Here is a 27,929-nt window from a genome sequence, read left to right as displayed (position 1 = left end):
TCAGTGAGTGAGTGAGTGAGTGAGTGAGTGAGGGCTTTGCCTTTTATTAGTATAGATATATACTAATATATATATAATATATATATATATATATACACTCACCTAAAGGATTATTAGGAACATCTGTTCAATTTCTCATTAATGCAATTATCTAATCAACCAATCACATGGCAGTTGCTTCAATGCATTTAGGGGTGTGGTCCTGGTCAAAACAATCTCCTGAACTCCAAACTGAATGTCAGAATGGCAAAGAAAGGTGATTTAAGCAAGTTTGAGCGTGGCATGGTTGTTGGTGCCAGTCGGGCCGGTCTGAGTATTTCACAATCTGCTCAGTTACTGGGATTTTCACGCACAACCATTTCTAGGGTTTACAAAGAATGGTGTGAAAAGGAAAAACATCCAGTATGCGGCAGTCCTGTGGGCTTAAAATGCCTTGTTGATGCTAGAGGTCAGAGGAGAATGAATGGGCCGACTGATTCAAGCTGATAGAAGAGCAACTTTGACTGAAATAACCACTGCTACAACCGAGGTATGCAGCAAAGCATTTGTGAAGCCACAACACGCACAACCTTGAGGCGGATGGGCTACAACAGCAGAAGACCCCACCAGGTACCACTCATTTCCACTACAAATGGGAAAAAGAGGCTACAATTTGCACAAGCTGACCAAAATTGGACAGTTGAAGACTGGAAAAATGTTGCCTGGTCTGATGAGTCTCGATTTCTGTTGAGACATTCAAATGGTAGAGTCAGAATTTGGCGTAAACAGAATGAGAACATGGATCCATCATGCCTTGTTACCACTGTGCAGGCTGGTGGTGGTGGTGTAATGGTGTGGGGATGTTTTCTTGGCACACTTTAGGCCCCTTAGTGCCAATTGGGCATCGTTTAAATGCCACGGGCTACCTGAGCATTGTTTCTGACCATGTCCATCCCTTCATGACCACCATGTACCCATCCTCTGATGGCTACTTCCAGCAGGATAATGCACCATGTCACAAAGCTCGAATCATTTCAAATTGGTTTCTTGAACATGACAATGAGTTCACTGTACTAAAATGGCCCCCACAGTCACCAGATCTCAACCCAATAGAGCATCTTTGGGATGTGGTGGAACGGGAGCTTCGTGCCCTGGATGTGCATCCCACAAATCTCCATCAACTGCAAGATGCTATCCTATCAATATGAGCCAACATTTCTAAAGAATGCTTTCAGCACCTTGTTGAATCAATGCCACGCAGAATTAATGCAGTTCTGAAGGCGAAAGGGGGTCAAACACCGTATTAGTATGGTGGTCCTAATAATCCTTTAGGTGAGTGTGTATATATATTTTTCTTTTTTCACAGCTTAAGGATGGCTTCTTTCACCTGCATGGAGAGCTCCTTTGACCGCATGTTGTCTGTTCACAGCAAAATCTTCCACATGCAAGCACCACACCTCAGATCAACTCCAGGTCTTTTATCTGCTTAATTGATAAGACATAACGACGGACTTGAACACACCTGCCTATGAAATAGCCTTTGAGTCAATTGTCCAATTACTTTTGAGCCCCTGAAATGAAGTGATTGTGTTCAAAAAATGCTTTAGTTGCCTCACATTTTTATACAATCGTTTTGTTCAACCCACTGAATTAAAGCTGAAAGTCTGCACTACAACTGCATCTGAGTTGTTTCATTTAAAATTCATTGTGGTAATGTACAGAACCAGAATTAGAAAAAAGTTGTCTCTGTCCAAATATTTATGGACCTAACTGTTGTGGAAAACGCACCCCTAAACACAGACAGACTGACACCAGGATGTCTAAAGCACATTCCTTTATTTTATTCTTTCAATGCACCACAATGCCTTCTCTCACCAACTCTCTTTTCCTTTCTTCTTCTTTCTTTCTCTTCTTTCTTTCTTTTCTCTCTCAACCTCCTTCCTCCTCCTCACAAGCTTTGTCTTCTTCCTCCCAACTCTGGCTCGACTACTAGAAGGAGGTGGCCCCTTTTATCATGACCCGGATGACCCCCAGGTGCTCCTCTTGACGTCATTTCCTGGTGTGGCGGAAGTCTCAGGAAAGCACCTGGAAGCCCTCCGGGTGACCTTGGAATTACTTCCGACAGCACTTCCTGGTGTGGCGGAAGTGCCGTCATCCAAGCTGAGCTTCTCTCACTGTCCGGGCACCCCCTGGTGGTGACCACGTCCTCTCATAAAGAGCGCCCCAGCTGTGTCCCTGTGGCCCCCAAATAGCCCCGGCCGGCTACCCTCTAGTGGCCGAGGAAACGTATTGTCCAACTCGGGGACTATCCAGGCGCCCCCCGGTGTCCCCAGTCATCTGTGACACTGTATATATATATATATATAAACTGCTCATAAAAATTAAAGGAACACTTTGAAAACACATCAGATCTCAATGGGAAAAAGAAATCCTCCTGGATATCTATACTGATATAGACTGGGTAATGTGTTAGGAACGAAAGGATGCCACATCGTTTGATGGAAATGAAAATGATCAACCTACAGAGCCCTGAATTCAAAGACGCCCCAAAAATCAGAGTGAAAAAATTATGTGGCAGGCTAGTCCATTTTGCCAAAATTGAATTGCAGCAACTCAAAATTGTACGCAGCACTTTGTATGGCCCCTGTGTTCTTGTATACATGCCTGACAACATCGGTGCATACTTCTAATGAGATGACAGATGGTGTTGTGGGGGATCTCCTCCCAGATCTGGACCAGGGCATCACTGAGCTCCTGGACAGTCTGAGGTGCAACCTGGTGGCATTGGATGGACCAAAACATAATGTCCCAGAGGTGTTCTATTGGATTTAGGTCAGGAAAGTGTGGTGGCCAGTCAATGGTATCAATTCCTTCATCCTCCAGGAACTGCCTGCATACTCTCACCACATGAGGCCAGGAATTGTCGTGCACCAGGAGCCACTGTACCAGCATAGGGTCTGACAATGGGTCCAAGGATTTCATCCTGATACCTAATGGCAGCCAAGGTGCCTTTGTCAAGCCTGTAGCGGTCTGTGTGACCCTCCATGGATATGCCTCCCCAGACAATCATTAACCCACCACCAAACTGCTCATGCTGAATGATGTTACAGGCAGCATAATGTTCTCCATGGCTTCTCCAGACCCTTTCACTTCTGTCACGTGCTCAGGGTGAACCTGCTCTCATCTGTAAAAGCACAGGGCACCAGTGGTGCATCTGCCAATTCTGGTATTCTATGGCGAATGCCAATCGAGCTGCATGCTGCTGGGCAGTGAGCTCAGGGCCCATTAGAGGACATGGGGCCCTTGGGTCACCCTCATGAAGTCTTTCTGGTTGTTTGGTCAGAGACATTCACACCAGTGGCCTGCTGGAGGTCATTTTGTAGGGCTCTGGCAGTGCTCATCCTGTTCCTCCTTGCCCAAAGGAGCAGATACTGGTCCTGCTGATGGGTTATGGACCTTCTATGGCCCTCTCCAGCTCTCCTAGAGTAACTGCTTGTCTCCTAGAATCTCCTCCATGCCCTTGAGACTGTGCAGGGAGACACAGCAAACCTTCTGGCAATGACACGTATTGATGTGCCATCCTGGAGAAGTTGGACTACCTGTGCAACCTCTGTAGGGTCCAGGTATCGCCTCATGCTACCAGTAGTGACACTGACTGTAGCCAAATGCAAAACTAGTGAAGAAACAGTCAGAAAAGATGAGGAGAGAAAAATGTCAGTGGCCTCCACCTGTTAAACCATTCCTGTTTTGGGGGTCATCTCATTGTTGCCCCTCTAGTGCATCTGTTGTTAATTTCATTAACACCACAGCAGCTGAAACTGATTAACAACCCCCTCTGCTACTTAACTGACCAGATTAATATCCCATAAGTTTCATTGACTTTATGCTATACTCTGATTAAAAAGTGTTCCTTTAATTCTTTTGAGCAGTATATATATATACTGGGGGTGGGGGGGGTCTGAACGCACGTTAAAGACAGATCAGTTGCTGGCTTGCTGCTACCGTTGCTGCTGCTGAGCTGTGTGTTCTGCTACGCGTTGATCATTTAAAAGCCCGTACAGCAGCTGTCCTTTTGTCTCACTGCCTTGTCTCGTGGGACGTTAAAGTGTCTCCGAGGAATTGTTTGTAAGTAGGGCGTGATGTGCAAGAAGTCACGCGGGACTCCAAAGTGTCTCTCTGAGATGATCACGTCTCGACCCAAAATTTTTTGATATAATAGATACATATATATTGTGGCGGATGGCCAAGACCCATGCCCAGCCAGGACGCCACTTTAACACTAGATCTGGGGGAGCAGCCATGGGATCCACGCTACGTCCCCCAGAACGCTTGGCGGCAGCCCCCCTGGGTTGCATCGGGGCCACTATCCTGGAACACCGGAGCTCATCCCAATTGGGCCCGTGGCCACCACCAGGGGGAGCTGCAAGGCTTCCTGAGCCCGTGTGGGCGGTAACGCAGCCACACCAGGAAGTGCAGCCTGAATTAGGTTAATTATCACCTGAAGCACTTCCGGGTGGGTTATAAGAGGAGCCTGCAGCCACTGAGCGAATCATAGTTTGCTTGCGGTGCTGATTTATTAGCGCAAATCTGAGAGAGACTCATCGGGCTGCGGGGATGGCGTTGGGGCCCTCCTCACTCACGCGTCTGCCTCGGGGCGTAACCTTAACTCCATTAGTTAGCGAATGAGTGGACTACTTAACGGATTTAGATATTTCTTTTTTTTTTAGAATTTGCTTGAACATTCTGGTTGATTTTGCGACTTCTCCCATTGCACCAAGTATCATAGTTTGCTTGCAGGAGCGATATATTCACGCTAACAAGAGACAGAGGCTGCGGGCCAAGAGGAGAGGGGCAAGAGTGACGTCAGGAGTGGGGAGTCAGGCGGGCCGCTCCTCGCTGTCCTGTTTCACTAGCCGCAGGGGATGGCTAGTGTATATACTGTATATATTAGGGCTGGGCAAGTTAATGCGTTATTATCGCATTAACGCATTAATTAATTAATACCGACAATTATTTTATCATGCGTTAATGCAGTTTGTGTTATTATTATTACTCTGAAAGCCTCAGATCGATAGAGATTTTCTCGTTACATCGCTTTTCGATATGCTTTTGTTAGAAGGAGAGTGAGCTTTGTTGACTTGACCTCGACTCCCTGCCCGTGCCTGAGTAGCGAAGAGCAAACAACTTCTAAAATGGCATGTGGAGAGACACCAAAGTGAACACTCAAAGCAAAACGTTTTTCGTATTATCGCTGAATTGGACTCTGATTTGTCGAACTCCGATTTTGATGCACGTGATCTCGAGATCGAAAACGAAACTGAGGTAGCGGCATCTGCTAATCGGTCCTCAGCTGATCGTGGTGCTGAACGTGTTTGTGTAGCTGAGGCACCGATGGCAACGTTGGCCTGGGAGGACAGACACTTACGATGACAGGAGGTACAAACCGTATTGCGTCTCACTGCAACTGCCACCCCCAGAGCACCCGTCTCACAAAGACAGCCAGGCAGCCAGCCCCGACAGCTGGCACAACAGGCAGCAGCAGACGTTTTATGTCGATTTAAGTGTGAAGCCATTGCTTTGTGCCCTTTTATTTTTTTGGAATAAATATGAGCCCTCAAAGAGTTGCTACTGAAGATATGACTGCTTGTGCTGATCCCTGATAAAAGAAAATGTTTCTGGCTGGTTCTGCTGTTCAGATCGAAAAAGAAAACCGATTTAGAAGGAGAACTTTACCGCCAGTATAAACAGTATAAAGAAAACATTTTTGGTGAGTGATACAAAATGTAAAAAATGTAATAAAAAATGAAAGTTAATCGCTGAAAAACAAAAAATGAACATAAAACTAAAAGTAAAAAAATGGCAAAAAAAACTTGAACTTAAAAATGAAAAACTAAATAAAAACTAAAATAAACAAATGTTGGAAAACTCAAACAAAATAAAAACTAAAAGAAAGAATGAAGAACTAAATAAAATCTCAAATTAAAAAAATGGTACAAAACTAAAATTACATACAAACTACAAAATGAAAAACTAAATGGAAACTAACATTTAACAACTAAATAAGAAAATACATTCAAAAACGAAATAAAACTAAAAATAATACTTAAAACCAGAAAAAGAGCGATTTCAATGATTTTAGGTCCGTGTACTTTTGGTATTTGAAGTTTCATTTAGAAGCAAAACGAAATAACAAAAATGAAAGGAATTTTCAGATTTAGATTTTGATTAAAGAATAAAATGAGGGAAAATAAGGTATTTTTTAATTCTGTGGTAACAAATAGCAGTCATAAACTTAAAATTACACATACTTTTCTGGATTTGTTTGTGATTCAAATAATGAAAGTGTAATAGCTGAAAACAACAAAAAACAAAACAGAAACGGAGGTACTTCTCCTTCTGCGCCGATTTTGATGACAAGTGCGAACCTCCCAACGTTTCCTCACAACACATCGATCAAGCGCCTTGAAGTTACACTGCATGGCATCAGCAGAGGATGGACCGTTACGTTGTTTTCAGAACAGTAAAGACACTCAGGACGAGGACACTGAGTCGCATCTTTCAGGTAAAATACAAGCTTTGCAGACTTTGCTTCATTGATGTAGCAGTTCTTTTATGAACGTTATTGTTGTTACTTGTGAAACAGCTAACATTTGCGATTTCATTTTACTAACACTAAGTCTGGCAATTTTAGAGTGCTAGCAATTTGAATGGTAGTAAACGCTTCGAGTATTAACAGCGTGCACAAGTAGGAGAGCAACGGATTTACAGAAAGTTTTCTTAACATGTGTTACACTTGTCAATGAGCAACCATTTTATACGTATTCAAATTGCTAGCCCTATAAAAATTTCCAGACTTAGTGTTAGTAAATGAAATCACCAAATGTTAGCTGTTTCACAGTAAGTAATAACAATACTGTTCATAAAAAGAGCTGCTACATCAATGAAGCAAAGTCTGCAAAGCTTGTATTTTAACCTGAAAGATGCACTCAGTGCCCTCGCCCGAGTGTCGCTTCTTTTACTGTTCTGGAAAACAATGTAATGGTCCATCCTCTGCTGATGCCATGCAGTGTAACTTCAAACGATGTGTTGTGAGGAGGACTGTTTGCACGTGTCGCCAAAATTGCGCAGAAGAAGAAGTACCTCCGTTTCAGACAACAAAATGCATCTGTTTTGTTGTTTTTCAGCTATTACACTTTCATTATTTGAATCACAAACAAATCCAGAAAAGTATGTGTAATTTTAAGTTTATGACTGCTATTTGTTACCAAAGAATGAAAAATACCTTATTTTCCTCATTTTATTCTTTAATCAAAAATCTAAATCTGAAAATTCCTTTCATTTTTGTTTTTCGCTTTTTGCTTCTAAAATGAAATTTCAAATACCAAAAGTACACAGACCATTTTAGCACAAGACAGAAACATTGTAAAATGTGTTCAAAGTGAAGGTCTGAACGCTTTCTGAAGGCAGCGTAACGATGACCTGCACTGGAAATGAACAGCACATCAACTGCTTAGCTGGAACATTCCAGACTTTACGTACCTCCATCCACAAAGGTCTTCCAGTTAAAAGAGAAGTGAAGAGTTCCAGTGCTTTGGAGTATAGCTGCATGCCCATGTAGGCCTCACCCTTTAATATCCACAGACTGGCATCGTAAGGTGCTATTGGATAAAATTATTTTAGGCCAATTAGCAACATACATTTATAAATTATTTACAAACATAATATAAAACTTCACAATTTTCAAAACCTCTAATCTTAAAAATTGAAATAGGAGTAAGAAAGGAGAATGATGGCAAACCTTAACTGGCTTACAGTCGGTTTATGATGTCCCGACTAACAATGACATGCTTTAACGACAAAGAAACTCGTAGTTGAAGTAAAAAATATACTTGAAGGTTATTGTCCAGTGAAGGATTCTCAGGGACTTGAAGTGTTCACGTGACAGCACAGTCCACCTTAATAAACGGATATGTGTCTGTATATCCATCCTGCTGCTATGTTTCTGTCATACCAATAGATGGCGCATCACAAACATTTTTATAAAATTCATTGCATATGTCATTCCAACAGATGGCACATCACACACATTAGTGCTGCTTTTACAAATCCCAATGCCAAACGGCATATAACAGAGACATATGCATTGCATTTGTCATTTCAACAGATGGCACATCACAAATATTAGTGCTGCTTTTACAAATCCCATGCCAAACAGCATATAACAGAGACATACGCATTGCATTTGTCATTTCAACAGATAGCACATCACACACATTAGTGCTGCTTTTACAAATCCCATGCCAAACAGCATATAACAGAGACATATGCATTGCATTTGTCATTTCAACAGATGGCACATCACAAATATTAGTGCTGCTTTTACAAATCCCAATGCCAAACAGCATATAACAGAGACGTATGCATTGCATTTGTCATTTCAACAGATGATGCATCACAAATATTAGTGCTGCTTTTACAAATCCCATGCCAAACGGCATATAACAGAGACATACGCATTGCACCGTGCCCTGCAGCTGTTAACGCTGCAGTCAGTCTATGAGAATTATTTAGATTTTTGTCCTGTCTCAGACAGGCAGCATGATTAGTTCTCACAGAAAGTGAAAAGAAAGATTCAGTAATACTCCAGGAAATGAAGGCTGCTACAAATCCATACAGTTTGTCCATCAACACTAATTAATACTAACGTGCTCACATCCAACAGTTCCTCAGCAATTGTAATCCTTGATGGTGAGCAGCTGCATCAAGCATAAGGTTTCAAGTACCTTGTCAAGTTGTTCCACTCCCCGAGCCGGCACGACTATAATATGCACTGCCGATCTAGAGAGGCAGCAAAGACAAGAAAAAATAAAGAAATGATCCGGTGCGTGAGCGGCCAGCACTACTGTCCTACTAGACCACAAGTACAGATGCACACCAGTGGAAATAAATGTTAAGTTAAATGAGAAATGTTACTATATTATAAATAAGAAAAGATACAAAACAAACAAACCCCCAGTATACATATTACCACACTGCAGCGCTTCCCCCCAGACACGAAACATGGCAAAAATCACTCAACAACCACAAAGTGGTTTTTTACCAACATGCTGGAATCCTATGAGGAAGCAACAAAAGGATACGATCAAAGTGGAGAAGAAACACACTGGTGGGCTCAGTAATCACAAAGGGACTGGTAGGCCAAGGAAGACCTCCACTGCTGAAAACAGAAGAATCCTCACTATGGTAAAGTAAAGACCCCAAATGCCTGTCCAACAGATCAGAGACAGTCTTCAGGGGGACGATGTGTGTCTATCAGAGATGACTATCAGCAGAAGACGTTATGAACAGAAAGACAGAGACCACACTGCAAGATGGAGATCACAAAAACAGGACGGCCAGATTACAGTTTGTGAAAAACAAGAGAAAACTCAAGGGGACAAAGCCCCCGAAAACAAGCAGGAGCTGAAAATGGCTACATGACAGGCTTGGCTGAAAATCAGCAGAGAAGACCCCCAGTACCAGCTGATGTCTGTCAATCACATTTTTCAAGCACTCACTGCATAAATACGATGACTTTAATGGACTTGCCATTGCTGTGTCTCAAACACGATGGTGTCTTGAAAAAATCGAAGTTGACGAACAGATGGCCGGACATTCTCCTTCAGGATTTTTTGGTAGACAGTAGAATTCATGGTTCCATCTATCACAGCAAGCCTTCCAGGTCCTGATGCAGCAAAACAACCCCAGACCATCACACTACCACCACCATATTTTGCTGTTGGTATGATGTTCTTTTCTGAAATGCTGTGTTCCTTTTACGCCAGATGTATCGGGACATTTGCCTTCCAAAAGTTCAACTTTTGTCTCATCGGTCCACAAGGTATTTTCCCAAAAGTCTTGGCAATCATTGAGATGTTTCTTAGCAAAATTGAGACGAGCCCTAATGTTCTTTTGCTTAACAGTGGTTTGCGTCTTGGAAATCTGCCATGCAGGCCGTTTTTGCCCAGTCTCTTTCTTATGGTGGAGTCGTGAACACTGACCTTAATTGAGGCAAGTGAGGCCTGCAGTTCTTTAGACGTTGTCCTGGGGTCTTTGTGACCTCTCGGATGAGTCGCTCTCGCTCTTGGGGTAATTTTGGTCAGCCGGCCACTCCTGGGAAGGTTCACCACTGTTCCATGTTTTGCCATTTGTGGATAATGGCTCTCACTGTGGTTCGCTGGAGTCCCAAAGCTTTAGAAATGGCTTTATAACCTTTACCAGACTGATAGATCTCAATTACTTCTGTTCTCATTTGTTCCTGAATTTCTTTGGATCTTGGCATGATGTCTAGCTTTTGAGGTGCTTTTGGTCTACTTCTCTGTGCCAGGCAGCTCCTATTGAAGTGATTTCTTGATTGAAACAGGTGTGGCAGTAATCAGGCCTGGGGGTGGCTACGAAATTGAACTCAGGTGTGATACACCACAGTCAGGTGATTTTTTAACAAGGGGGCAATTACTTTTTCACACAGGGACATGTAGGGTTGGATTTTTTCTCCCTTAATAATAAAACCATCATTTAAAAACTGCATTTTGTGTTTACTTGTGTTATATTTGACTAATGGTTAAATGTGTTTGATGATCAGAAACATTTTGTGTGACAAACATGCAAAAGAATAAGAAATCAGGAAGGGGCAAATAGTTTTTCACACCACTGTATACTGGCCTCCCTTCAGTGGCTTCCTGGTCATTTCAGGATCCAGTTTAAAATATTACTGCTTGTTTTAAAAGCTTAAATGACTTGGCACCTGTCTACTTGTCGGAGCTTCTTGTTCCGTATTCCTCTGTCAGAACCTTGCGATCCTCTGATCTTCAGTTACTCCATATCCCCAGAATAAAGCTTAAAACCAGAGGAGGCAGAGCATTTTCGTAATAGCCCCAGTTTGTGGAACAGCCTCCCTTGCAGTTGAGAGCGCCCAGAATCTTAATCATTTTAAAAGCCTGCTTAAGACACATCTGTTTTCATGTGCATTTAATTCTTTTGATTTTATGAAGTTAGTTTAATCTTATTTATTATTATTATTATTATTATTATTATTATTATTATTATTATCCATCCATCCATTTTCTAACCCGCTGAATCCGAATACAGGGTCACGGGGTCTGCTGGAGCCAATCCCAGCCAACACAGGGGAAAAGGCAGGAACCAATCCTGGGCAGGGTGCCAACTCACCGCAGATTATTATTATTATTATTATTATTATTATTATTATTATTATTATTATTATTATTATTTTGTTTTGATTTTATTGATCGGTTTAGTATAGTAGTGTGCAATGTATATTGAGTATATATACACTGTGTAGTACCTGCTAACCTTTTGTCTTTTAGTTGTACAGCACTTTGGTCAATGAAAGTTGTTTAAAGGTACTTGATAGATAAATAAATAAATAATAATAAATAAATAATAATACATCACATGCCAAGGCCAAGTTCCATCTTATGCCAACCTTTACCTAATATATGGCGGAGACCATCCATGCCATGGCAAAGCTCTAGCCTATGTCAACCTTTCCATAGCAGATGGTGGACCACACGCATGCCACGGCCAATTTCTAGCCTATGGCAACCTTTACAGAATAGATCTTGATGAAGCTCTTTGGCAGACACTTTCATGGTCTGAGATTAAAGTCATTTTTTGCTTAAAAAAAACTACAGGATTAATAGTTTTTTATTTTACTTCCATAAATGTACACGTTTTACTAGTATACGATAAAGACAGACAGAGTGACAGATACATAACAGCACAGACGTCTGGGGAAACGTCTGTAATGGCTCATTAGACACGACTCAGTGTTGAATAGCACCGGCTGAGAGGACACAGAAGGCTTCCAGGGTTACGCCCCATAAAGGCAAACATATAAAATGACAGCGTGTGTGCGTGTGAGTGTGTGTGTGAGTGGTGAAGAAGGCTTTTTGAAAGTCTCCCTAAAAAGATGTCTGCCTGAGAAGCTCTTTTTAAAGGATACACTGATCTGCACGCAGCCGTTTTCCAGACTCGAGGTTTCCAACTTCTTCTTAGATAACCTTTTAAGAAGGAAGTTTTCCATAAAATTAGCTGTTTTTTTGGCAAGCTGCCCAAGGACTCAGTGATGTCAAACACTTTTTCCAAGTACTGACTGCTGAAAACTGGATTACATAAATTGCCAGCAATTTACTGTTCATTATATATATAAAAAAAAGCTGTCCCTTGTGACCCTGAATCAGCCCAAGGAGAAAATGGACCGCCGGCCCAAATCCGACACAGGGCTATGGGGGGGGGGTCATAGTCTATCCTTGTAAATCAAGATGGGAATTAAGCCTTTGCGGAGTCCACATGCCGAATTTACAATGACCAGTGTGGAGGTACGAGAAGGAGATCTGGGCCAGTCCATAACCTTCTATTTCTTCTTTTTGACCCTCTTACAGTCTGCTAGTGTGCTTCTGATTATTGTCACGTTGAACGCCTAGATCTTCAATGGCAAACTGTAGCCTTGCTTTAATGTTCTATTCGTGTAGCAAAGGATTCCTCCTATCAATTTTACGCAATCATTTTCACTTTGACACCAACTTCTTCATGAGTTACCCACAGATTCTTGGACACTTCTTAGGCCAGGTTTGTACTTCATGCGACGTGGACGCGTACGCCGGTGGACACTACTGTTATGCAAGCGGTGCACTGTTTATCCATCCATCCATCTTCTAACCCGCTGAATCTGAACACAGGGTCACGGGGTCTGCTGGAGCCAATCCCAGCCAACACAGGGCACAAGGCAGGGTGCCAACCCACCGCAGGACACACACAAACACACCAAGCACACACTAGGGTCAATTTCCATCCATCCATCCATTTTCTAACCCGCTGACTCCGAACACAGGGTCACGGGGGTCTGCTGGAGCCAATCCCAGCCAACACAGGGCACAAGGCAGGAACCAATCCTGGGCAGGGTGCCAACCCACTGCAGGACACACACAAACACGCACACACCCACACACTAGGGCCAAGTTAGAATCGCCAATCCACCTAACCTGCATGTGTTTGGATTGTGGGAGGAAACCCACGCAGACATGGGGAGAACATGCAAACTCCTCACAGGGAGGACCCGGGAAGCGAACCCTTAAGGGTCTCCTAACTGCGAGGCAGCAGCGCCACCACTGCGCCACCGTACCACCCTGCACTGTTTATACTTTATGTAAATCTGGAAGATTGCACCAGGTGGCAGTGCGACATATCATCACGGTGAGGAAACGTTCAGTCGACTGCCTAATTATAACGTATTCCACTGTCATGAGAATTGTACATTTTAATGTGCACACAAGTATTATTACAGGTTTGCATGGCCCTGTAAAGTGATTTAAAAATTTTAAGGGGGTGGCACTAATGAAGAGAAGGAATCGCATTGCATGACAAATGCAGTCAAAATATAGAACCTTTTTGTTGAACAAATGTTGCAAACAACTTAAACTATAATTTTGATAACATATTTTCAACCATCCAAAGAGGCATTTAGACTTAGTAAAATATCCAGTCCTCCCTGCGTGGAGTTTGCATGTTTTCCCCGTGTCTGCGTGGGTTTCCTCCCACAATCCAAAGACATGCAGGTTAGGTGGGTTGGCGATTCTAAATTGGCCCTAGTGTGTGCTTGGTGTGTGGGTGTGTTTGTGTGTCTGTGTATCGGGTTGCTATGCCTCTGTTATATGCCATTTAATATGGAATTTATAAAAGCAGTGCTAATGGTTGTGATGTGCCATCTGTTGGAATGGCCAATGTAATGCACACATTTCTGTTATATGCCATTTGGTATGGGATTTGTAAAAGCAGTGTTAATGGTCATGATGCACCATCTGTTGGAATGAAAGATGCAATGCATTTTATTACTATATGCATTACAAAATACTGTAAGGGCGGCACGGTGGCGCAGTGGTAGCACTGCTGCCTCGCAGTTAGCAGACCCGGGTTCGCTTCCCGGGTCCTCCCTGCGTGGAGTTTGTATGTTCTCCCCGTGTCTGCGTGGGTTTCCTCCGGGCGCTCCGGTTTCCTCCCACAGTCCAAAGACATGCAGGTTAGGTGGATTGGCGATTCTAAATTGGCCCTAGTGTGTGCTTGGTGTGTGGGTGTGTTTGTGTGTGTCCTGCGGTGGTCCAGATTGGTTCCTGCCTTGTGCCCTGTGTTGGCTGGGATTGGCTCCAGCAGACCCCCGTGACCCTGTATTCGGATTCAGCGGGTTAGGAAAATGGATGGATGGATGGAAAATATCCAGTGGTGCTTGTCAAAAGTTGTATTGCACCGAACATGTCTTAGAAAAGGAATAAATAGTAAATATTGTTTGTAAACCAACTCCACTTTCTGTTAATGTTAACAATCTCTGTCCCCTGACACGTTAGCGATATGGATTGTAATGGCGTTGGTTATCTCGATCCACTCAAACCAGTAGATGCGACTGTAGTGATCCTCGGCAAATAACAATGGACGGATATCATCTGAGGGGTCATATAGTGTGCCTGAGGTGAGACTGGCACAACATATTGGCCACAAGTACAAAAAGATAAGGAACCAGGAGTAAGATGGGAGTCATGAAACCAAAAAGATTACTAATGTAAAAATAAATCATGCCTGAGACCAAAGCCAAAACACAATCCTAACTCGGAGTGAAAGCTCAAACGTGCTAATCGAGCATCAAAACAATAAACAGACGTGATTAATGTCAGCAGTGTTGGAAAGGGAACAAATTACATTTATTTTCATTACTGAATCTAACTGGATGGGTTTTGAAGTGGTGATAAATGTACAGGTGGGCTTACTTATTGCATGGGATAAATCCCTTTTTTGGTTAATTCAGATTTTGAGAATGAATGCACCAAGTCGACTTGATGTGTCATTTGTTCAAAGATATCACGTTCATCTGTAGGCACTGTTTTCATGAAGAGCCCTTAACCTGCAATTGCTCTGTCCTGGGTGTGACGTTAACCTGCATCCAGTCCTGCATGAAGGCCCTCCAACCTGCAGGGAAAAACCTGGGGGTTGGTGACAGAATTGGCACTCCGGCCACCATAAAAAAAACACACACTGTTCTACTCCATTTGAACTGGTGTGGTGCTGAGGTGTCACCCGCTGCATGGCTACACTTGGGTCCCAATCTGGGATCCAAAATTGGTTCATCAGCGCCTGCTCCTAACCTCTCTCTCTCCCAATCTCTTTACTTGTGTTGAAAAAGTCAACAACTTCCCCAGGGGGTATTTACTTTTGCACATTTGTGTACTTGCTTATGTAACACGTGTAAGTTCTTCAGAGACTCTCAGATATGACAGATTTTTAAATCGTGGACTTGGTGGATCTACTTTGTTCAGTTGCCCACTCATAGATTCTGCAACGTTTGCCCCACCGAAATGGGCTGCAGGTCACACACAGGTGGCTGATTGTCCAATTAGTCTTCTGCCTCACACAAATTCCTTAGTCTGTCACCTTGCCAGTGAAGAGAAGTGCGGTGCGTGCGAGTTTTAGGCTTTTATTTTCTGGATGTGATTCATGCCCTGTTGCTAGAGATTGGAAAACGATACCGAAGCATCGAAGCTGGTGCCAGTCAATCGGAAACGTAGTGATTCGAATCACTGTGTCGGAGCGCTTGTGCCAAAACACCGCTGTCACGTGACCCGTGACGTTTGAAGCATTGAGCGTCAGCAGTGCTTCCCGGCGCGCTTTATTGGTTTGACAGCGTTTTGTCGGTTTGACTACGGAAGCGTATTACTGCCACGACATAATAAAAAAATATGCTCACTATCACGTTATAACGTGAAAATATTACATTATAACGTGAAAACATCACGTTAAAACGAGAAATCGTATCATGTGATAACGTGAAAATATAAGATTATAACGTGAAAACATCACGTTAAAACGACAAATAGTATCACGTTAAAACGTAAAATCGCGGTTTGTTGAATAAGCATGAAGCCATATCATGAGCCTTGAAAAACCATCAATCGCTCAATTTATACATATTCCAAACGGCTTTAGTTTGTCATAAGAGTCAACATGCCACATAAAATTAGGTCCAGGATTAATGTACACGCGTTGCATCAGTCGATTCCTCTGTCTTTGCTCAACACCACGGGGGTCTAGAAACTTTATTAAATGCCTCACCGTGGTTTGGGTCACAACATGCCCAGCTTGAATGCAGCTGAGATGGTGTAGCTTGTATCCATGGAGCCTTCCGTGCCCTTCCAGCTGGTCAATGAGAAATGATGCTACCTCCAAAATGTCGGACTGATTCTTTCTTCTGTAAAGCCCCATGTCTTTTAAAGTTCTTCTCAGTGTACGCATACTTATTACAAAACCATCCACCTTAGTCAGCAGGAGCAGAATCTCTCCATGTCTGACCCCAAGCATAAAGTAGAATTTGATCAAGTCGTGTAAATGAGCCATTTCATTTGCAGACGTGCACTCCTCACTGGATAACCAAAAAAGTTTCACGTTATAACATGAAACTTTATCACGTAATTACGTGAAATAGTATCACGTTTTAACGTGATACTATTTGTCGTTTTAACGTGATGTTTTCACGTTATAATCTTATATTTTCACGTTATCACATGATACGATTTCGCTTTAACGTGATGTTTTCACGTTATAATGTAATATTTTCACGTTATAACGTGATAGTGAGCATATTTTTTTTATTATGTCGTGGCAGTAATACGCTTCCGTAGTTTGACAGCCTTGGCGCTAAATTAACAGGTAGCCTATAATAAAATGCTTTGTAAGAGCCAGTTCTATAAGATTCAGGAATATTTTGCTAGATGATAATACATAATCTATTAGAGGTTCCTATAACCCCCGTGAATAGAATTGTATTGGTATTTTGCTGTCATTTTCTAACAGCTTTGAGTGAACAGTGTTAGTGTTTAGCCATACGGCTTTTAACCGCGTTTGTGCTTGCGCACGTGACCGTGCCTGGGCACATGCCTATGTGCCAACCGGTCTACGGGCCTTTTGAGTGTGAAGTAACTCGCAAAATAGCACTTTTATTTAAGTGTTGAACCGTATGCTTAAGGCATACAGAAGAAGAAATTAAGAACCTTTAAGTATAGAAAGAAATAAAGAACGTTTAAGTATAGAAATAACTAAAGTTTCTCAAGAAAAGCTACGTTTATAGAAGATACATTTTTTCCTTTTTTTTTTTTTGCATTTATTCTACGTGTATAACTATTTTTCCTTTTATTCTTGTGTGGATTATTTGCTTTTAATTTTCACTAAATATTTTAAAACGAACTTTTGGACTGTGAGATTTCTTTGACACGCGTTTTACCCGTGCCTGACTTCGCCTTATGCATCGTTCTCATTCAACAATGTTGGGTTGTGTGGAGAGAGAGATTTGGAGAGCTTTGGTGACAGATGGCGACTAACGGCGTTCAAAAGTTAAATAGTATAAAATTAAGAAAACGGGCAACAATTAAAATTTAAATCCAGGTGCTAAAATCTAAAATAGGCAACTAAGGGTTCTGAATGCTAATAGGCAGAAGAACTAAAATGAAGCCCAAAAAACGTAATGCTTTAGTAGTAAATAAAAGGGCTCTAAATTAAGAAATTGGTTACAGTGAAAACCTGCAGCCGTAGCAGACCTCCAGGGCTGTAATTGAGGACCCTCTGATCTACAAAGTAACTAAAATTTGTCTTTAAAGAATAAAGGCACAAACAAGGCGTAGAGTTAAACACCAACTTTCATTCAAACCCGTAGTCACTGTGGCCATCCAGGACCGTGATTGGGGACCCCTGGTTTAATGAATCCATCCATCCATTATCCAACCCGCTGTATCCTAACACAGGGTCACGGGGATCTGCTGGATCCCAGCCAACACAGGGCGCAAGGCAGGAAACAAACAGGGCACCAGCCCACCGCAGGACACACACACACACCAAGCACACACTAGGGACAATATAGAATCGCCAATGCACCTAACCTGCATGTCTTTGGACTGTGGGAGGAAACCCACGCAGACAACATGCAAACTCCACGTAGGGAGGGAGGACCTGGGAAGTCAAACAGGGTCTCCTAACTGCGAGGCAGCAGCGCTACCCACTGCGCCACCCTTAATGAATCCATTACTTACTAATTAGTAGGTCTGACGTTAAAAGAGTTGCAGCCTTTCACAATTCAGTGTTGTTTGCCTAGGTTTGTTTTTAATTGTCGTTGTTAACATTTACATATATTAATATTGCCTTTATCCAAAGCGACTTACACGTTTTTGAGATCCAATTGGTTACATTTCTTTTTTTCCTTTGGGAACACAGACAGGTGAAGTGACTTGCTCAGGGTCACACAGTGTCAGTGGCAGCATTAGGACCCACAATGTTCGGGTTTGAAGTCCCACGCCTTATCCACTGCGCCACACTGGCCAATTCATCCATCCATTTTCCAACCCGCTGAATCCTAACACAGGGTCACGGGGGTCTGTGTGGTGTTATGGGTCCACAGCTCGTTGAGCAAAGGCCATTCATTTTAAATAATCACCGCACCCGAGGCGGCTTCGGAGGGGGGGCGATGTTGTAGCGGTCGTCGATGTGGGCGTTTCTCACTGTGTGCACAGGTGAGGAACTGCCCACATTCGTGATTGCTCCCGTGGCTAATGCTACAGCTGTGATGGCCCCTCACGTTATAAAAAAGAAGCGCAAGTCGGTTGTGGAGGTGTAAGAAACGATTGGAGAGAAAAAGGAAAGGAAAGGAAAGAGGACGGAGGTTACAGGGAGCGAGGAAGCATGCGGTGCAGGAGAGACAGACACGTGGAGCGTGCGTGTGGTGAGCGCGCGATCGAGCGCTCATGGGCAGCTGCAAGGAAGCTGGGTGTTAGGCCGACACCCAGGCGCTTGAGTTGAGGTTGCTCCGCTGAGCGACCATGTAGCGGGAGTGATCAAGTGAAAGCGACGGGCCGCAGAGAAGCCGCGGAAAGGCAGCGGAAGTCGGGAGGCTTGGTGGTGGAGTCCCCAATGTGTGCGTCCTGGTCATTGGTGGACATCAAGTCTCGGGACTGGGATGAGTGCCATACCGGAGCCAGGGATCGGGAGGTCTCCAGTCTCGTGAAAGTGTAGAGGAGGGCAGCTGCAGAGAGCGTCTTGCCTGCTGCTTGGCCCAAACGGGATAAGCAGGTGAGACGCTAATAGAAACGATGCACCGGATTTGTTGTTTTTAAGACTGCTTCCTAGAGAAGATTTTAACCTCTGGTTTTAAAGGATTGTTTTTTCTGTGGATTTTTAACCTCCACGTTTTCACTTTATGGATTATTTAAAGAACTTTTGAACTGCACTATTTGAACACCTGTTTTGTTGACTGTTTTTAATAAAAGCACTTTTGCACTTTTTACCTTCCCCTTGCTGGAATTATTTGCCTCCATTGACTAGCTCACTCGGTAACATTATCGACGGTGTTGGGTTCAAGGGTTCCCAAAATCAGATGGGAGTGTGGAGCCAGAACCTACATCGTCACAGTCTGCCAGAGCCAATCCCAGCCAACACAGGGCGCAAGGCAGGAAACAAACCCCGGGCAGGGCGCCAACCCACCGCAGTCACTGACCAATTTCTGTTGTTAATTGACTTCTTTTCCCTTCATTATACTAAATGCTTTTTAAGACTCAGGCCTCTTAATTGTTTCATTTTTCCCTAAAAATGGCAGCCAAAACATGACTGCAGTGGGCTGGCACCCTGCCCTGGGATTTGTTCCTGCCTTGCGCCCTGTGTTGGCTGGGATTGGCTCCGGCAGACATCCTGTGACCCTGTAGTTAGGATATAGCAGGTTGGGCAATGACTGACCAACTGACTTGACTGACCAAAAGATGACCAGCTAAGTTGGTGCCTCAAATCCCAACCAATTTCACTTCAACCAGTTCCAATATTTAGAAGCCGATTCTGGTTCATTAACTCTTTGAGGGCTGAATATCAACATAAAATGTCTGTTGCTGCATGCTGTGACTGCCAGTTTGCCAAGAATGTACGGCAGGCAGGCTGCCAGGCTATGTTCACGTGGCTGCACGGGGCAGCAGCAGTGGTCACGGTCACAGTGGATTACAATCTGGTTTCTACCTCTTACCATTGTTAAGTGGCAGTCCACCCAGGTGAACAGTGCCACAGGCTGGGTCAGCTACATGAACCTGTTCAGCGCCACGATTAGCTGCAAAACCTCATATTCGTTTTCGATTGCTTGTATCAAAGTCAGAGTCCGACAAGTCTTAGTCCAATTCAAAGAGAACAGGCAAAACGTCGTCCATGGAGTGTTTTGCTTTACGCGTCCACTTTGATCTCTCGCCAGATGCCAGTGCCATTTTTGCCGTTGCCTGCGCCTTGCTACCCACGGCAGCGCAGGAAATCTCGGTCAAAACCAATGAAGCTAACTTTCCTTCTAGCAATGAGAGTCTAACTAAAACGTAACCACTGGTTTTGTCACAGTTTACAGTTGATTACCGATTATCGTCAGCTACTCCTTTTGACGGAGTGGTGGCTCTGAGGCTAGGGATTTGCACTGGCAATCGGAAAGTTGCCGGTTCGAATCCCCTAAATGCCAACAGGGACTCTGCTCTGTCAGGCCCTTAACCTGCAATTGCTCCATCCTGGGTATGACGTTAAACTGCATGTAGGCCCTCCAACCTGCAGGGTTGGTGGCAGAATTGGCACTCCAGCCACCATAAAAAAAACCTCGCACTGGTCCACTCCATCTGAACTAGCGTGGTGCTGAGGTGTCACCCGTTGCACGGCTGCACTCGGGTCCTAATCTGGATCCTGAGGTGGTTTGTGGTGCGTGCTCCTAATTTCTCTCTGTCCTTTTGACAAAAGTCGACATCGGCCCAGATTCTAACCCGTTACCTAACCTTAACGGCTTGCTGGCGCTCTCATTCGGCCAGAGCAGACATTTCCAAAACTGCCAGTTTTCTTTATTCCAAGAGCACCATCACACAGATGAACTTTGCTGAGACCTTCACCTTTCTTTATTTCCAGCTATTGCAGGATGGACACAGGTTGCTGGTCACGTGTAGGCGCGCTTTTGTATCTTAATACTGTTTGGCCGCTAATAGAGGAAAATAGAAATAGTTAAGGGGTCCGAGTCTTAAATAGCACGTCAATTAAAATGAAAGCAAAAGAGATGATTAGCAACAAATTAAGAAAATGGATTGACTAAAAAATCAACAGCTACTACTGAGGCCCCCCAGGACTGAAATTGGACTCCCCTGATCTAAAACTTTAAAACGACCGGACAGCGGACCAGAACAGTAACCTCATCCTTCACTCTGCTCCTGTCTGCCCAACTAAGGGCCACCGACTCTGGCCATCTCGCTGTGCCCCTAACTAACCTCTATGGGTGACAAGGCCTTCAGCTCTATAGCGCCCACCTCCTGAAACTAAATTCATTCTTTCAAAAATCTGATTACCTCTTGCCTGAAGAAGGGGCCTGAGTTGTCTCGAACGCTTGCATGTTGTAATCTTTTTAGTTTGCCAATTAAAGGTGTCGTTTTCCATAATGGCTAACAACCTAGTACTTCAAAAAACTTTAAAACGTGTTTGTTTAGGTTGGCATTTCAATGACCCTGGCGTTCTGACCCTACTTTCAGTTGACCCTCTGTGTCCCGACGTGTTGCATTTGTATCACAAATGATGTCATTTGGGGTTTTTGTTGAAGTATTTTGTATTTTTGTTCTGGTTTATCGACTCTTTTTTTTTATCTAAGCTTTGTGCTTCCTGTATTTAAGTTCATTCAGCTTGAAACGTTCACATCGCAACCCGCCGCTGTTACTTCAGGTGGGCTCTTATTGACCTTCATCCCCTTAGCAATATCTTTCATAAATATAACATTAATTTTCACTGTTATGCTGATGACACCCAGCTCTACCTTCTCCTTCTCCACCATCTTTGCTTATTGACTGTATTGCTGAAATTAAATCCTGGTTCTCTTCGAATTTTCTTAAATTAAACAGTGACGACAAAACTGAGGTTCTCCTCATTGGTACAAGAACATCATTATCCAAAGCTGATAATCTTTCTCTTGTTATTGATAACTCTGTTGTTTCCCCATCACCTCAGATCAAGAGTCTGGGTGTCATCCTCGACAGTACTCTATCCTTCCAATCTCACATTAATAACGTCACCCGGTCTGCTTATTTCCACCTACGTAATATTAATCACATCCGCCCCTCCCTCACCCCCCATACCACTGCCATTCTGGTTCACAGTCTTGTTACTTCTCGTCTGGACTACTGCAATTCACTCCTCTTTGGTCTCTCTAATAAATCTCTTCATAAGCTTCAGCTGGTCCAGAATTCTGCTGCTCACATCATTACTCAAATCTCATCTATTCACCATATTACTCCGGTCTTGCAGCAGCTCCATTGGCTCCCGATTAAGTTTCGAACTGATTTTAAGATTCTGCTATTAACATTTAAGGTCATTCATAACCTCGCCCCTCCATATCTGTCTGACCTCCTTCATGTTGCCATTCCCTCCCGTAACCTTAGATCCTCTTCCTCCATCCATCTGACCGTCCCTCTCGCCCATCTAACCACCATGGGGAGCGGAGCATTCAGCCGTTCTGGAAATCGCTACCTACTGAACTTAAAAAGATTGAATCATTTTCATCCTAAAAATGCAAACTTAAAACCTATCTGTTTAAAATTGGCTTTTTCTCTTATGATTACAGTGGCTTTGTTTGGTTTTAATTTTTATATTTTCTGATGTTTTAAAGTGTTTATAATTGTTTGTTTGGTGTCCTTGAGTTCTTAGAAAAGCACCTTGTATAACCCTAACCCTAACCCGAGTGTCCCCTACCATAAACCTAATTATTATTATTATTAGGGCGGCACGGTGGCACAGTGGTAGCGCTGCTGCCTCGCAGTAAGGAGACGTGGGTTTGCTTCCCTGCGTGGAGTTTGCATGTTCTCCCCGTGTCTGCGTGGGTTTCCTCCCACAGTCCAAAGACATTCAGGTTAGCTGCATTGGCAATCCTAAATTGTCCCGTGTGTGGGCTGGCACCCTGCCCGGGATTTGTTCCTGCTTCCCGGGTCCTCCCTGCGTGGAGTTTGCATGTTCTCGCCGTGTCTGCGTGGGTTTCCTCCAGGCATTCGGTTTCTTCCCACAGTTCAAAGACTTGCAGGTTAGGTGGATTGGCGATTCTAAAGTAGCTTGGTGTGTTTGTGTGTGTCCTGCGGCAGGTTGGCACCCTGCCCAGGATTGGTTCCTGCCTTGTGCCCTGTGTTGGCTGGGATTGGCTCCAGCAGACCCCCATGAACCAGTAGTTAGGATATAGTGGGTTGGATAATGACATATTATTATTTATCTCTACTTAGTGTGTTAAACTGATATTGATATACCTTTGTTACTTGGTGTCACAGATACGTGAGCAGTGCTATAAAAGTACATTTATTAGAGATATTATTTGCACATGCCTTGTTGTTCATTTTGCATTGTTATAAATCCATCCATCCATTTTCCAACCCACTGAATCCGAACACAGGGGTCTGCTGGAGCCAATCCCAGCCAACACAGGGCACAAGGCAGGAACCAATCCTGGGCAGGGTGCCAACCCACCACAGGACACACACAAACACACTTTAGAATCGCCAATCCACCTAACCTGCAAGTCTTTGAACTGTGGGAGGAAACCGGAATGCCCGGAGGAAACCCACACAGACACGGCGAGAACATACAAACTCCACGCAGGGAGGACCCAGGAAGCGAACCCGGGTCTCCTAACTGCGAGGCAGTAGCGCTACCAATTGCGCCACCGTGCCGCCCTGTTATAAATCTGATTTTGGAAAAGGTGCTATATAAATAAAGCACTAATATTATTATTATTGGACGGATGTCCCAGCTAACACTGTCCTGTGTAAGTAATACAGAAACTGCACTATAAAACTTATCATTAGGTGGTGTTCACCCAGTATTTCTTTCATCTAACTTCAACTAACAAGATAATGCATGCGTGTCATATAAGCATTAGCATAACCAAGGGACCCCCCATTCTCCTCAGATTACCCATAACAAACAGACCCTTCCTAGACCTCTTTAATACCAATGTGTTGTAACACCTTTTAGTTACGCAAGTACCCCCCACCCATGCCAAAGTCAGCTTACCTTGCCGCAAGCCTTTATCTGCATACAGCAGGGTGTTCTGAAATTCCCCCCTTTGCAGGCAGTCCCCTGCTCGGCACTTGTTCTCTTTTAGGTCAGGTCCTTCTGGACTACATTTCTCCAGGATGTCGCTGAGCACCACGCAGTTTCTTGGGCTTCTCACGTCCCACCACGTCAGGGTCTCGGCGCAGGCTGGACATCTGGACCGGAGCGTCTTATCCGTGCAGCGCTTACAGAAGGTGTGACCGCAGCACACTGTTACGGGCTCGGCCAAACAGAACCGACAAGCGGGACACAGGAGCAATTCCATCTCCTTCTTATGGCCAGCAAACTGTTTAAAAATAAAAATATCTAAGTTATCATCGCACGTTCGCAGTCAGCTTTTTTTTTTTTTTTGCTCCGAAGTGTAATATCTAAAAAGTTACACCAAGAATCGTAGGTCTCAAAGGTGAAATAAAAATGAGCATGTAACTTTTTTTTCTCCTTTTATCAACTCGTTTTCGAATAAGCCCCTTTCAGACTTGTTTACAAACATCCGTCTACATACAGTTTATTGTCATCCTCGTAACTGCATAGTTTCAGATACATATATAGCGCCCGCTGGTACCGATCACCTGCCTCTATCGCTTAAAAGTCCATTTCGATGTTCAAACAAAAGGCACACTCCACATAGCCCCGCCCCCTGCCTTTAGCGAGGTTACATAAAAGTAAAATTAGCATGTGACGATTAGAACCGTCATTTCATTGGTTAGAAATAAATATTCCGCCCTTATGCCAAGAAATCTTCCCGATGATTGGCCAAAAACCGATTTCTCCCGCCCTGATGTTAAGCAAGCCGCTCGTATTTCGTTTCATAACCGAGCAACACTGGAAGCCTGGAAAATGTTTGTGTAGATGGCGGTATCTGAGTCATTTAAAGCAAGGGAATCAGCTGGGTACACTTATGCAACAGGAGGAAGACGATCATTTATAAAACGTATAGTGCGCATAGGAGGAGACATACCGTGTTCGATAAAGCACAGCCTGCCTGGAAATGTCTTAAATGTTTTAAGCGTTCTGGGCTCAGATTCCGTGTTAATTCGTTGGGCGTGTGGAGTTTGCTTGTTCTCCCTGTATACATGTTGTTTTTCCTTTAGGGACATTTTCCCGAAAGTGTGCAGATTAGTTTGATTGGTGAGTCTGATCACTCTATGTAGTGCATTCAAATTTCCCAGTGAATTTGACTAGTGTACCCCTGTTGGACAGGGCCCTCGGGTATGTTGAGTCCTTAGGACATCACATCATATGAGTTCATAAAGGTCCACACAATGACCTGATTGCTCAAAGACTGGATTTAAGATGGGTTACTGTGGGAGATGGGTGTTTAGAGTATGTACATAAACCTGAGCTTATGAATGTTTACAGACCCAACTTTATTCAAAATGAACGCCCTTATTTCTTCAGTCCATGCAATAAATGCTTGAAAGTAATAAAATAAACAAATAAATAAATATTGTCCCAAGGTGGAAATTTCACTTTCTACTGAAACTAATTAGATAGATATGCATGAAAGACACTATATAATACATAGATGCATATGTGTGAAAAGCACTGTATGATAGATAGATAGATAGATAGATAGATAGATAGATAGATAGATAGATAGATAGATATGAAAGGCACTATATAATAGATAGATAGATATGAAAGGCAAAATATATATATTAGAATGATATATGAAAGGCACTATATAATTTTGTGATAAATAGACATTAAACAACAACAACATTTATTTCTATAGCACATTTTCATACAAACAGTAGCTCAAAGTGCTTTACATATTAAAGAATAGAAAAATGAAAGACACAATTAAAAACAAAATAAATCAACATTAACATCGAATAAGAGTAAGGTTCAATGGCCAGGGGGGACAGAAAAAAACAGAAAAACTCCAGATGGCTGGAGAAAAAATAAAATCTGTAGGGATTCCAGACCATGAGACCACCCAGTCCCCTCTGGGCAATCTACCTAACATAAATGAAACAGTCCTCTTTGGATTTAGGGTTCTCACGGAAGGGCTTGATGATGATGATGGTCACGTAGACTTCTGCCTTTTAATCCGTCCATCATTGATGGAGCATCATGAAGCTTTGAGTAGGTGGAGGTGGCGCAGGCCACCACCACAAAGAAACCGGAAAAAGAAACAGAAGAGAGAGTAGGGGTCAGTACCGATTTTAGAGCCACCATGAATAGTTGTTATGATGAATTGAACATACAGAGTATCAGGATTAAGTTAAATTACGATTAAAATGAAGTTATAAAAAGGCCATGTTAAAGTAATGTGTTTTCAGCCGTGTTTTAAAGTGCTCTACTGTATCAGCCTGGCGAATTCCTATTGGCAGGCTATTCCAGATTTGAGGTGCATAGCAGCAGAAGGCCGTCCACCTCACCACTTCTTTTAAGTTTTGTTCTTGGAATTCTAAGGAGACACTCATTTGAGGATCTGAGGTTACGATTTGGAATATAAGATATCAGACACTCCGATATATAAGATGGGGCGAGATTATTTAAGGCTTTATAAACCATAAGCAGAATTTTAAAGTCAATCCTGAATGACACAGGTAACCAGTGTAGTGACATTAAAACTGGAGAAATGTGTTCGGATTTTCTTTTCCCAGTTAGGATTCTAGCAGCTGCATTCTGCACTCGTTGCAAACGATTTATGTCTTTTTTGGGTAGTCCAGAGAGGAGTGCGTTACAGTAATCTAGTCGACTGAAAACAAACGCGTGAACTAATTTAAAACATGAAAGGCACTATATAATATTTATTAGATTGATATAAATGAAAGGAGATAGATAGATAGTGTGGTTGTGCGAGGGGAGGAGCATACAAAGTAAATATTGCAGCGCCAACCCAGTCATCCCTGTTTAATTCCCTTTTTAAACTAAATACATAAAAGAAGTACTCGTTGGAGTGATAAGGCAAGTTCAAATTTAAAACAGGAAAATGAGTTCTTCTTGGCTCTAACATGTTCTCTGCTCTTCGATTTTATGGAGTTCTGTCATTGACTTCATCTCTTTCTGGAGCATTCGGGATTTATGGAGCCCAAGCCAGAAGGGGCGGGGCCAGTTTCCCTTAGTGGGCGTCTCCTCTGGATTGTGGAGGAGATGACATGGTTAGGTAAAGCACCCCCTCTCACCCCATGGTGGCATTACATAACTCAGATGATCTGGGATTGTGATCCTCCAATGCACGTGTGTGACAACAGATAGATAAATATATACAGTATGTTCTGAACACACACCAAACTGACTAAAAATGTAAAAAATTCAAAAGAAAAATCTCCGACTTGGCAGTCCCAGTCCTCGTGAGGCACTATGCAGGCCCATTGCTGTTGGTATATAATGGAGTCCCAATGGATAAAGAAAGTATTCAGACCCCTTTAACTTTCTCCCCGCTTTATATTCTCTGTACTTGTGACAATAATGACCTCATAAACCTGTTAAATGTTGGCTGCTGTTTGTGACAAAATATAAACAGGTCTCCTTTTTGATTTTTCATAAAATTAGACATAAACAAGGGACACTTTGCTGCCTTTGCAATTAAATAATAAAGGAATTTAAACAAATAGAACAACTAGCCGGCACGTCCCAGTGTTATGACGTGTAAAAGTGTTTTATTCTTAACATGAGGCACATCCCATTGTTTTTCTTTTTTACTGTTTGAATGACAGTAATTTTTTGAAAGTAACAAAAATAAAGATTATCTATTTGCTGGCTACATGACAGTTTAATTGAGTGATAAAGAAGAGCGCGTGGCAGAACATCTTTTGTGTGTTGCACCTGCTTTATTT

At 43.0% G+C, this 27,929-nt stretch overlaps 1 protein-coding gene across 1 annotated transcript in view; it reads right to left on the bottom strand.

Annotated features, from left to right (window-relative positions):
* The window catches only part of lonrf1 (LON peptidase N-terminal domain and ring finger 1), a 63,632-nt gene extending 38,864 nt beyond the window's left edge, over nucleotides 1-24,768 (bottom strand). The window contains exons 1-2 of the mRNA XM_039775712.1: nucleotides 24,100-24,768; nucleotides 7,519-7,637 (exon numbers count right to left, since the gene is read on the bottom strand). Coding sequence (XP_039631646.1) covers nucleotides 7,519-7,637; nucleotides 24,100-24,406 — 426 coding nt within the window. The 5' untranslated portion in view covers nucleotides 24,407-24,768. The remainder of the gene's footprint in view (nucleotides 1-7,518; nucleotides 7,638-24,099) is intronic.
* Between the last annotated feature and the right edge of the window lie 3,161 nt (nucleotides 24,769-27,929).

This window comes from Polypterus senegalus, chromosome 13 (assembly GCF_016835505.1).
Source record: "Polypterus senegalus isolate Bchr_013 chromosome 13, ASM1683550v1, whole genome shotgun sequence".
In the NCBI taxonomy this organism is placed as follows: Eukaryota; Metazoa; Chordata; class Cladistia; order Polypteriformes; family Polypteridae; genus Polypterus; species Polypterus senegalus.
Note: the sequence above shows the minus strand (reverse complement) of the source record. Positions and strands in the feature narration are given on the sequence as shown.